The 13546-nt window shown below is 35.5% G+C and overlaps 1 protein-coding gene across 2 annotated transcripts in view; it reads right to left on the bottom strand.

Moving 5' to 3' along the window:
• Nucleotides 1-650: 650 nt before the first annotated feature.
• LOC106881426 (aquaporin) overlaps nucleotides 651-13546 on the bottom strand; it is a 93467-nt gene continuing 80571 nt past the window's right edge. For both annotated transcript variants that reach the window (XM_052970501.1, XM_052970502.1), the window contains exons 2-3: nucleotides 8419-8499; nucleotides 651-1747 (exon numbers count right to left, since the gene is read on the bottom strand). In XM_052970501.1, the coding sequence (XP_052826461.1) occupies nucleotides 1547-1747; nucleotides 8419-8499 (282 nt within the window). In that variant the 3' untranslated portion in view covers nucleotides 651-1546. The remainder of the gene's footprint in view (nucleotides 1748-8418; nucleotides 8500-13546) is intronic.

Below are 13546 nucleotides of genomic sequence, written 5' to 3'. Positions count from 1 at the left end.
GTGTACCCTTAACGTAGTTCTCGGGGATATTCAGCGTGACACAGAGTGTGACAAGGCTGGCTCTTAGAAATACAGGTACAACAAAAACAAGAAGATAGAGTCAAAGAAAATCGTGGCGAAAGAGTACAACAGGGTTCGCCACCATCCCCTGCCGGAGCCTCGTGGAGCTTTAGGTGTTTTCGCTCAATAAACACTCACAACGCCCGGTCTGGGAATCGAAACCGCGATCCTATGACCGCGAGTCCGCTACCCTAACCACTGGGCCATTGCGCCTCCACATGTGACAAATAAGAATTTATAAATATTGTTTTATTTGGAGATGGTCAAATTCAATTTTTGTCAAATTAACCACTCTATATACTTGTTCTTCACTTCAGCTTTCTTATCATTCTGGATGGAGAGAATAATTATTGGGATGGAGCATCACTGAAGAGTTCAAAGGATATGTGATGAAAGATTTCCAGACAATGGACATAAAATATGAACAATAATAAGCAAGTGAAGAATGAATATACAGTGTGTGTGTTTATTTGGCAACAAAAATATGACCATTCCTAAATATAACAATATCTGATTCAACACATGATTTCACATCAGGAAACTTGCAAAACAAATACATAAATTTATAAATATATAGATATATATATAAATCAATTTATAGAATTTCATTATCATCTTCAACATTATTATTTATAAAGACATCTGTTTAGATATTTTCTTAAAAAAATAAGAAAATTAAAAATTAAAAACATAAAATAACATTTTTCCAGTTTTCCGTATCAAATAAATTTCTGCTAAATGAAAGCATCATGTATAGTGTTAATTATATTTCCTAAGTTTTTCTTCATGTAGTCATGTAAACAGTTTTAGTAGCTGGTCTAATGGTAATTGCAATGGTTCCTAAATATAAGAGTTGCAGTTCAAATTGGGTCACAATATAATTCTAAAAAGAGTCAGTTTTTGAAGTCTTTGATGAAATGCAAAAGGTTCTATGAAAATGTGTTTTTTAACCCTTTTGTTACCAACCCACCTGAAACTACCTCTGGTTCTAGGACACAAGCATCCTCTCATAAAACAATCTAAATTCAAATCTTCCATCAAAAATTTTATGTTAATTTAAGTTCCAAGCTTAATAATGACAAAATTCTTGTGCTAAATTCTTAATTATTTAGAAAATTAATTGAAGGAAAAGTTCTATATTTCAGCAGAAATATGGTAATGAAAGGGTTAACAAGCCATTGGCATCATTAGAATCACAATGCAGCACTTACCTCAAACAGAAAGTAAGGAATATTTTAGCAAAAGTATCAAATAATAATTTTATGAAATTTTTGGATAATTGCTTTTTTTTTTTTTATTTTACATTTAAATATATAAAAAAAAGAAAATAGAAATTTTGTTTTGCTAGTATGAGTTGTGATACAAAAAGATTTGGAACTGTTGGTTTATTGGAATGGAGGAATAAAATCCAGTTAGGAGAGTTAAGAGCACTGAAGTTTACCAAGTTAGCAACAAAGCATTTTTGGTGTTCATGCAACGCTGATTATCATGCAGCATCAACATCAGTCATTATTTCATTTTTCATTGGTATTTCTTCGGCACTAGTGCTTCGAGATGGGGCATCATTCTTGTCTCGTTTCCTCAGGCAACATTGGTAGGAAATGCTGTCAGTTTTTCTGGTTGAGAATATCTTGTCGTATAATACTGACCCTATGATACTGCCAGTTAGTGGACCAATCCAGTAGGCCTGTATGGAAATAATAAAAGACCAATAAAAATGAATGGATAAACTATGCATTCCAATAACAAGAAGCTGCTACAAATACCACAGACCTGATATTGTTCTGAGGGACAGAGAATAAAAGCTTTGTGTCATTGTAGAGGTCAGCAGGAGTTCATCATTAGTTCACCATTTATGGTGAACTAATGTTGAACTTATAGATCATGTACCCTCCTCCTCCTCATCTGCTCTGTTTTCTTCGATGGTGACAGTTGCAAGGCCCTGGATCATCTTCAAGACTCGCCCTCCCCCACCTAAATTCAGCTGCCTATATATATATATGTATGTATGTATGTGTGGATGGATGGATGTCATTGTTCAGTTTTATTTCAAGATTTCTTGCCAATAGAGAAAGAGCCAATTTCTAATCTAGATTCAAAGCTCCTTCATTGGAATTTTAATATCAACAACAGGGTATTTTTGTTTCTATGAATGTATATGTGCAGATTTGTATGTTCTGTTTTATGTATGTATTCTCATGCATATAGTTGCATATCTAGACATGCTCATATATATTTAAATGATAAACTTCTGGAAAGTTTTACAGATTTTTACTGTTCCGGTGATGGATTGGATCTGTAATGTATGTATGCATAGCTTAAGAAAAAACAAAACAAAACAAAAATCTCAAAAATGAGGTGAAAGAACAACAAAGAGGGTATAGGTTTACATCAAGGAAAAATGGAAGACGTCTTTAGGATTTTGAGTCTATGCAGAAGAAATCTTCATGGTTCAAAGGAGAGGAAGGTTGCAACAATGCACTGTGGAGTGCAGAGAGGAAGATGAGGTTAATAAAACACCATGGTCATCTCCTGCATTTGTCTTCATCCCTAATCATCTAGACCTGGTCTTGTCACTGGATTGTAGGTGGTCACAAATAAAAGAGTGAGGTTCACAGTATGCAACTTTACTTCACTTTAAACAAAATCGCAGCACAAGTCATACCTGCGAGTATACATCATTGACAAGGTCCAAGAAGGCTGAAAGGCATCTGGCATTCTTGTTAACCACTGTCAAGATAATTTTTCATCTCTCTCTAGTATTGTTCGTTTAACGTCAGCTTTCCATGCTAGCATGGGAAGGTACTGCACAAGTGAAAATATATAGGGAAGAGGATTTGAAAATGAAGAGGTCTTTTAAAGATGTTTATTGACTTGACCGGTTTCATTTTTTTTTTTAAAAAAGATTTTCAAAAGTAAAATGTAAGGCTTTGTGTTTCCTTTGTGATGTTAAAAATTAGTTAACATAGATGTATTAAAATACAGTGAGTTTTTGACAATGATAAGAAAATGTTAAGAGAGGCTTTTTGTTTAAGCAATCTGCATAACAGTGTTCAAAATAGGCAAGTTCATAATTGTTTATAACTTTATCAGAAATCATAATTGTTTATAATTGTTTATACAGAGTGAATTTGTAGACAGTATTTGATAGGAGAAAGCATGCATTGCTTTGTCAAAGGTTCATAAGAAATCGTAATTTTTTATAAGAATTTTAGGGGAATGACCAACCTTTTTTCTTCATCTCCAGTCTTGTATGTGTGTTTTGTAAGGATTGGAGATAAAGAAAAAAAGTTGGTCATTCTCCTAAAATTCTAAAAAAGATTATGATTTTTGATGAACTTTTGACAAAGCAATACACGCTTTTTCCTATCAAATACTGTCTACAAATTCTCTCTGTGTATATGCTTATAAACAATAAAGATTTCTGATAAACTTATGAACAATTATTAACTTGCCTATTTTGAACACTTTTATGCAAACTGTTTAAACACAAAGCCTCTCTTAACATTTTCTTATCATTGTCAAAGACTCTATCACAGTATTTTAATACATCTATGATAACTAACTTTTAACATCATAAAGGCTACACAAAGCCTTACACTTTACTTTTGAAAATCTTTTTTTAAAAAAGTGAAACCGGTCAAGTCAAAAAACATTTTAAAAAGACCTCTGCATTAAAACAGCTATTTATATGCCATACTTAATGTATATACACCATTGCATGCTTAGAAACACAATATATATTAAAGGGAGATGATAGGTCATCCCAGCAGCACACTGTAACGATGCCAGATGCATTTCAACCTTTTTGAGCCTTGTCAATGATGTATACTTACAGTCAGCCACAGTAACTTGCTTGTAAATAGTGTATTTTTATCTTTTACTTTTTTCAATCATTAAACTGTGGCCATGCTAGGAGACCACCTTAAAGAATTTTTAGCTGAATGAATCAACTCCAGTAAAAGCTAGATACTTAGCCCATTAGTCTCTTTTGCCAAACCACTAAGTTATGGGGACATAAACACAACAGCACCAGTTGTCAAGTGGTGGTGGTAGGGTCACACACACAGACACACACACACACACACACACAGACTGACTCATGCATATACATACATACGATGGGTTTCTTTCAATTTCCGTCTATCAGATCCAAGGCTATAGTAGAAGACACTTGCCCAAAGTGCCATGCAGTGGAACTGAACCCAGAACCATGTGGTTGGGAAGCAAGCTTCTTACCTCACAGCCATGCTTGTATATACATTAAATATGATGCATAGATGGCTATTTCAATTTACTAGTACTTCAGTTGCACACACCGAATTACTTATTTATCTTGGTAGCTATTCACAATACCAATGAATGCATTATCCATTGTTTCCTATATCAGACGTGACAAATCTTGTCTAGGCAAGTGGCTGACTGCAAGTATACATCATTGACAAGGCTCAAGAAGGTTGAAATGCATCTGGCATTGTTACAGGGTGCTGCTGGGATAACCTAACATCTCCTTTTAGTATATATTGTGCTTCTAAGCATGCAATGGTGCATATACATTAAGTATGGCATATAGATAGCTGTTTTAATTTTGTACTGCTTCATTTGCATATACTGGAGCACTAATAATAATTTGGGCAGGAGGGGAAGAGGCAATGCCAGAGGGAAGGTCAGATGGAAGAGCAGAAGGAGGGGAAGGTATTTGTCAGTTTGAGAATGTTATAATCCTTACAATGTTAGCCTGTTATTATGTCCACTTTGGTATAAAGTATATTTAGTGAAACCAGTAAAGACACGACTATCTCTGACCATCTATGTCCTCTGGTACTTCACACACTTCTCTCTACTTATAGTGACTAGGTTATTCCATTCATCACGTGTGAGGGGTGTACCATTATTACTAATTCCCTACAACATCTCCCCTTTTAAGTTTTTCTTAGGAAGTGTCATTTTATTTAGCAATAATTCTTTTTTTTATCCTCGCCACCTTGCTTTTTTGAGTTCATTTATTTTTTATCATTCAGTTTAATATTTCTCGTGCTTGGCATCTATTTTCAGGAACTCTGTATGTTTTCTTTTCCTCTCACTTGTACACCTGGGTTCAATCACCTGCAGTGGCGTTGGTACTAGGAACGTATCGTACAACCATTGCATCAATTCCTCCAACTTTGGTTCGCTTTCCACGAATCTCTTTTTCAGTTGGTTCATGTCTCTTTTGTATGGCTTTTCTACTTTTTACCCACTACATCATTTTACCTATGCATTTGGTAATTACGCCATCTTCTCACTCTACTTTCCATTCTTGAATGCCCTCATATACACCTTTTCACCAGCTTTAAAGCATCTTACTATATCTTCCCTGGTACTTTTTCTTTTCTTGCCAGGTAACAATTTATCAAAGACTGATTTGACTTTCCTTGCAAACATCAGCTCCGCAGGTAAGCTACCTGCTTGTGTATTCGGATTTGGTGTCACATGGTACACTCTTAAAAATTGTTGTAGAGCTACCTCATCCATGACTTCCTAATTTGATTTTCTAAGGGCTCTTTTGAAGGTATCGACAAAGCGTTCTGCCTGTCCAACAGATCTGGGATGGTATGATGCAGTAGTTACATGTTCTACTGCAAATGTTTCACAAAATTTAAAAAAATCATAGACATAAGTTGCATTCCATTGTCAGGCACTATCTTGTCTGGGATGCCAAATGTAGTAAACAATGTGTGTAAAAAGTTTATCACCATTGTGGAGGTTGTTTTTTTGCACTTACAAATTTCTGGCCATTTTGAGAAACTATCAACTATCACTAAGTAGTAATAACCATTTAAAGGACCAGCAACATCGATGTGTATTCTCGACCATGGAATACCTACTTTTGAACAATGTTTATTTTTTATTGTGGCAATTTTTAAATTTCGTTTTGGCTTACATACAAGTTTTCCACTTTGTTTTACTGCATTTTTTTGTCTTAGTCCCTCAGCCACATTCAAACCTTTAACTGAACCAACTATATTTCCACACTTATGGGCATATCCCACAATTTGAATAGTTCCATCCATTCTGTGCCAAATATATTAAGTGAATCTTTTAATATGTATATCTTTGCCTTTTTTGTTTGACCTCAAAATGTTACATTACATATGAATTCACCAAAAAAATATAATCTTTTTCCTGTAACACCATGTGCTACATTTTTAGATTTAATTAATTTCAGCTTACCGACATATTTCGTTTATAATGATGATATCACTTCCTGTGTCTAATTTCATTTTAACACTTGTATTTCTGATTTTCACCTTCATGAATTTCCTCATTGTTATATTACCAATTTCTTCTGATGATATACTATTTATTCTTTTTCCTGTGTCCTGACGTTTTGTCATCTTCGTTCATTTATTTGTCCTCTATTTCCACAACGAAAGTACTCTGCTTTTTTAAATGGACAATTTTTTCTCCAGTGTATATCTCCACATGCACAACATGGGTTTATTTCCTGATTTTTGTTGTCTTTTTTAGAAAACACTTTCTCTATTCTGATTATTTTGCACTTGCTTTACTTGGAAATAATCTTTATGTTCAATTTCCTCTGTGTTGTGTCTTAATTTGGCTATCCTTTCACATTCTTCTGACACTTGCTGTAGGGTTACATCCTCGTTTTGTTCCAGCTTTGCGAGAATTCTATTTCTAACTTCTGCGTTCTTTGGCAGTAATTGCCTGTGTAAAAATCAGGCATTTGAACATATCTGGCGTTAATTCATCCAGCTTAAACTTCTTGCATTCCTTGTTTACTCTACCGGCATATGTGATGTAGTCCTCGTTGTTGATTTTCTCTGCGTTCAAACAATTCCAACATGTGTTGAACAATGAGCTGGGTTTGGCTACTCCACATTGATAAGGGGCAAATACCCCGAAACTAAAGTTTATGTCCAAAGGTTTTCTTGGGAGTACATAATTACTGTATCATTTGTGTTCTGTTGTCACCAGTTTTCATCTCATCGTTCCAATATTTACATTCTTTCTCAAAGATTTGCTCATATCTTCTGTAGTATGCTTCGAAGGTGTGGAGGCGCAATGGTCCATTGGTTAGGGCAGCGGACTCGCGGTCATAGGATCATGGTTTCGATTCCCAGACCAGGCGTTTTGAGTGTTTATTGAGCGAAAACACCTAAAGCTCCACGAGGCTCTGGCAGGGGATGGTGGCGAACCCTGCTGTACTCTTCCACCACAACTTACTCTCACTCTTACTTCCTGTTGTGCCTGTAATTCAAAGGGTCAGCCTTGTCATACTGTGTCACGCTGAATATCCCCGAGAACTACATTAAGGGTACACGTGTCTGTGGAGTGCTCAGCCACTTGCACATTAATTTCATGAGCAGGCTGTTCTGTTGATCGGATCAACTGGAACCCTTGACGTTGTAAGCGACGGAGTGCCAACAACAACAACAACAACATGCTTCGAAGGTAACTCCTTTATCAGGTTCGTATTTGAACTCTGTTAAGGAGTTTGTGGCATAGTCAGTCGAGAATACTTTTTCTAACTTTCCTGACGACTTCAGTAATTGCAGCATTTGTTGCTGTTTTATTATTTGTTGTTGTTGTTGCTTCTGTTGTTGCTCTCGCAGTTGTATCTGCTGTTGTTGTTGTTGTTCTTTCAGTTGTTGTTGTTGTTGCTTCAGCTGTTGTTCTTGCAGTAGTAGCTGCTGCTGTTGTTCTTTCAGTTGCTGTTGTTGCTGTTTTTGCAACTTGAGCAAATCGGTCAACAAATTTCCCATAATTTTACAATTTTTTTCATAAAATGTACACAACAAAAAACTTTTATGAGTTTGTTAACTCCTCATGAATTGTCTAAATCCTTGTCAAGTTTATTGATTCCTTATGAGTTGTTTAAATCCTCGTCACCACTGTTGCATCCATACAATGTTGGCTTGTTATGATGCCCACTTCGGTATACACTATACTTAATGAAACCAGTAAAGACACAACTATCTCTGACTGTCTACTACATACTTTGGTACTTCACATACTTCTTATTTATATTGACTAGATTATTCCATTCGCCATGTGGGAGGGGTGTACCATTATTACTAATTCCCTACAACAGAGAACCACCATACTAACTGTTTTGCTGATCCTTTCAATTCACAAGTATGCTTTTGTAGGCATCATTTTTCTTTGACCATGTTTTTGCATTTATGGCTAAAAATAATGATGTTTCTGCCAATATGTCTGCCATAAGCACAAAGCTGTGTAACTACCTGCTTCCGGGAATATAGTCAAATGAAATTACTCTTGTTAAACTGTCCTTGTGGGTTTAAACTATTGGGACTGTTGCATGAAGCTCTTCTCTTATGTCTGTTTACTTACCCAGTGAGCAGTCCAGTTTCCAGTGATGACAGCAGGACCAAACGCTCGACAAGGATTCATTGCTCCACCAGATATATTGATCTGAAATAGAGGAATTAATGTTTTAATCATACAAATTTGAAACAGTAGCAAATATATTTGAGCTGGGACATATGCAAGTGTCTCAGATGTATAGAGAAAGAAATTAATGCTGTGACAATTATACCTTTACAAAAAAAAAATGCATTAGAAATATAAGTAATGATGATGATGGTGGTAGTGGTTATCATGGTGGTGGTGATGATGATGATAGTGATGATGACAGTGACGGTGATGATGATGATGGTTATGATGTTGCTGCTACTGATGATGATGATGTTGATCACTACCTCTCCATGACCCCAATATACATGCAGGTGAACTTGACCAAAATGTGTTAAATCACTTATATGGTAACTGTCACGTTTATATGTCATAAGTGTGATGTTTATAAGTCTCTACATATTGATATTTGGTGAGTCCAACTGAAACAGAAAGTATTAACTTAAAATAACCATCAGTGTATTATACTAAATGTATGTATTTTTAGCAAAACATGTCTAAAAAGAGTTTTTCTCTCAGATAATTCCACAGCAGCATGCCTTCCTGCTGTGTGTATACCTTTAGTATGTTACACAGATAGCAATTTTAATATAATAATGTTTGAATTGCTTACACTGAATTTTTCACAACCTGGCAAGCATTTTGCAATATCAGCAAATGTATTATTCACTGTTTCTTATATCGAGGCATAAATTTCATTCAAGCATATGACAAATGGGTACACATTGCTGACAAGACCCAAGAAGGGGTCTAACACTCTCAAGAGTCACTGTTGTGATGAGTTTCCCTTTGCTTTGGTATAAATTGTGAATTTAACACAACAATTCTATGAAAGGATTTTGTCTGAGACAATTCCATAGCTTGGGAGAGGCATTATGCCGGTAATAAACACACGCACTGGTTCAGTCTTTTATTAATTTATAAACAGTATATAGTTTTTTTGTTAAATCATTTCATTGCACTCTTGCAATCTCTTCAGTAACTTGTCTCTCCAGTTTTAAAACAATGCCAAATCATATATAAAACAAAAAAAAACAAACAAACTATATTCTGTTTATAAATTATTAAAGGACTGAACCAGTGCGTGTGTTTATTACCGGCATAATGCCTCTCCCAAGGTTTAATTGTATTTCTTTCAACAAATGTATCCACATCAAGAATCTTGCACACGAAATACACATACGAAAAAACAATTCCATAGCATTATGCCTTTTAAAAATATGTATACATTTTGTATGATACACAGATGACGATTTTAATGTAATATGCTGTATGATATACAGCATATTGTCTTTTGTTCTTTTGTTTTGTTTTGTTTCAGACATTGTCTATCTAGGACTACATTATCAAATATGGCCATTGCGTTAATTACATATATATGTATTACATTTTCATCATAAGTCTTTGAAGAGATCTTTTTCTTGGATAAAAACCACACCACCATACCTTTCAATGGTGTACATACATTTAATATGAAACGCAGATGGGTATTGAGAAAAATTAAGTTTTACAGGATAATTTCTTGGTGTCAAAGTGTGTTTGTGTGAATGTGTGTGTGGGAGAGTGTGTGTGTGTGTGTATGTGTGTGCGTGCACATGTGTGTGTGTGTGTGTATGTGCATTTGTGTCTCTTCATTTATCTATTAGTTATTGTCAAATATATTGAGCCACATTTGCATTCATCTTGCTAACAGCTCCATAAAGAAGTGCCAGTCTCTCAAAGTAGATGGAACACGTAGAAGTGGAAGACCCAGGAAGACATGGGACAAAGTACTGAATGACAACCTCAGGGTGCTCAAACTTTCAGACGAGATGACAAAGGACTGAGATGCCTGGCACCTAACTGTATTCAAGAAGACCCATACTCCAAAGCAGAAATGTTAAGGCCACTCACTCTGGTGAAGAGGATTGTCCTATAAGAGTCCTGTGCTGGAGGCACATAAAATACACTCATGCTGGTGCCATATAAAAGTATTCGTGCAGTGCCACATATATAAAAGCACACAGTACACTCTGTAAAGTGGTTGGCCTTAGGAAGGGCATCCAGCCGTAGAAACCATGCCAAATCAGACTGGAACCTGGTGCAGCTCTCCAGTATTCCAACTCAGGTCAAATTGTTCAACCCATGCCAGCATGGACAATGGATGTTAAATGATGGTGATTGAACCATTACAACAGACCACTCAAGGTACATAAATATAAATTTTCCATCTCTTCCTTATTTGATAGTCAAACTTTTGGTAAAAAAGATAAACAGAATAAGAATCTGAAACACAATAATATATATATAAAAAAAGTTGGGTATATATATATGGAGTTTACTTAAAAACACTCTTCATCTGATGGAATGATGACTGAGTGAAGAAACCTCTACATAGATATATGGTCTGCTAAAAATAGCGACCAAATTTTACTAAACTCATAACTTATATATGAAAAAAATGCAACTCCATGTTTGATAATGTAATCCTAGAGAGACAATGACAGAAGTAAAACAATCAAAAAAACAAAAGACAAGATGGTTGCAATGGGAATGTTTTTGATCATAGATTTGTTGATGAATTCTGACCTAGGGTTAAACAGGAACATTGATAGCATCAATAGCAAAAACACAACATAAACAACAACGACACCACCACGATGATGACCACCACTACCACCCCCACCACCAGGTGAAATGCTTTTATTTCACGAAATTGCTTAATTAAATTATCTGAATTATTAATTAGATATATTTACCTGTAGCACCCATAATTCCTTTTTTAGTAACTCGTAAAACTGCCAACGATATTTAGAAATAATTAATCATATTGACTTCTAGCATTGGCAAAATCCGACAAATTTTGGAGACAGGTGGTCTCCTCCTCCTCCTCCTCCCTCCCCACCATTTTAACATACACTTTTCCATGCTTGCATGGGTTGGTCAGAATTTATTGAGGCAGATTTTCTATGGTTGGATACCCTTCCTGTCACCAACCCTCACTTGTTTTCTAAACAAGGTAACTCCCAATGGCCAGACATTTTTTTTTATTAATGGAAGGTTGGAAATGAATGATATCATGTGTATGATATCAAGACAAGGGACAAACACACACACACACTTCTCATCTCCACTTCTACACATTCCCCCCACACTCCCATATGTGTGTGTGTGTGTGTGTGTGTGTGTGTGTGTGTGTGTGTGTGCGCGTGTATACTTACATATATACAAGGGTTTGCTGAAAAGTTTCTGGCTTTGGGTAAAAGAAAATACAGGAAGAATTCCCTCTCAGATTCATACACTTACTATAGTGGTCCTTCAGTTTTTCTAAGTCCTGTAAAAGAACTCAGAATGTTGGGCCTCCAACCAGGCCTTTTGTGACACCCTTAAAGCCAGGAACTTTTCAGAACCCCCTTGTATATATGTATACACACACATATGTACATGTGTATTATATATCTACATAAATATGTGTATGTGCATATATATAGACTACTATCCAAAAGTTTAAGATCACCTAAACTTATTTTGAAAAAACATCTACAAAATGGAAATAACAGAGATTCTGCTGAAATATTTTATTAATGTATAGTTAAATTCAGTAACTAAACAGAACTGAAAAACCAGAGAAAATCTCTAAATCTTAGACTCATTGAAATATCTGCCCTTGGCCTACATCACTGCCAAGCATACTCTTGTCATTCTTTTGACCAATGAAAGCAAACATTTGCTGGTAACATTTTGCCACTCTTCTTGTCCAAAGGGTTTCTGCACTTTTTGACTCTGTAATCCAATTCATCCCACACAATTTCAATGGGATTGCAATTGTGAGATTGGGTTGGCCATTCAATTACAGTCAACTTTTTTCATCCATTTTCTTCTGTAAATTGTTTTTGCATAGCTTAGAAGTATGCTTAGGATCATTGTCTTGCATTAGCACAAAATTATCACCAATCAATCTCATCCCAGATAGAAAGGCATGATGCTGGTGGATAGAGTGATACCTGTTTTGGTTCAATATTCCTGTTACCCGATGAATATTCCCTACACTATTGCCTGCAAAACACCCCCAGGTCATCACACTTCCCCTACCGTGCTTTACAGTTGGAACTATACACTCAGGAGTCATCTGTTCACCAATTCTTTACTTCACATAAATTCTATGCCGGGATCTGAAGATTTCAAACTTTGATTCATCAGTCCAGAGGACTCGTTCCCATTGATCAACGGTCCAGGTTTGATGTGTTCTGCCCCATATGAGTTGCTTACGCTTATTCATTGGTTGAAGCAGTGGTTTTCTGGCAGTACAATGGCCATTTAGACTGGCAGCAATGAGTCTTCTCCCCACAGTTGTAGGAGACATGTTAGCTTCACTGGCTTCACTTACTTGTGCAGTGATTTCATTTGCTGTCAGGCACCTGCTTTGAAGACTGGTGACTCTGATGAACTTATCCTGTGATTTAGAAGTCACTTTTGGACGTTTCATTATATCTTTCAATGGTGGAGTGGATGGCAGTGAAGGACACTTTAACTTTTTTGGCTATTTCTCAAAAACTTCACCACATAATGAGATAATGCTTTGTCTCTTTTCAGGTGGTAAATTATTGGTTTTGTCCACATTTAGGTTGATTTTTAGGAATTTCACTAATTTTACTTATTTTTAATAATTGAGCCTGAAAGAAACAATAGCACATTTAACGCAGTCATTAAGTGATGTTATCTCAACCGACAGCACATAAGGAGTGTAAATTAATCAAAATGTATTGTAATGTTGCCAGAAAGTGGACGCTAAAATGATTTTGACAACATTCCCAAATAAGCTTGCCATCAAGAAATATGACTATTTGCTTATAAAATATGTAGAAATAGTGTTATTCCATATCGAATAAACCCCAACTTTATGTAATGTGTTATTCCATCTTTTTATACTAAAAATTTATCTAAATCGATAACATTGAACTAAAAATTCCACTTCGAAACAAACTTTTGTAGGTGATCTTAAACTTTTGGATAGTAGTGCGTGTGTATATATATATATATATATATATATATATATATATATATATAT

This window comes from Octopus bimaculoides, chromosome 9 (genome assembly GCF_001194135.2).
Source record: "Octopus bimaculoides isolate UCB-OBI-ISO-001 chromosome 9, ASM119413v2, whole genome shotgun sequence".
NCBI classification, from domain to species: Eukaryota; Metazoa; Mollusca; class Cephalopoda; order Octopoda; family Octopodidae; genus Octopus; species Octopus bimaculoides.
This window is presented reverse-complemented; position numbering and strand designations above follow the sequence as displayed.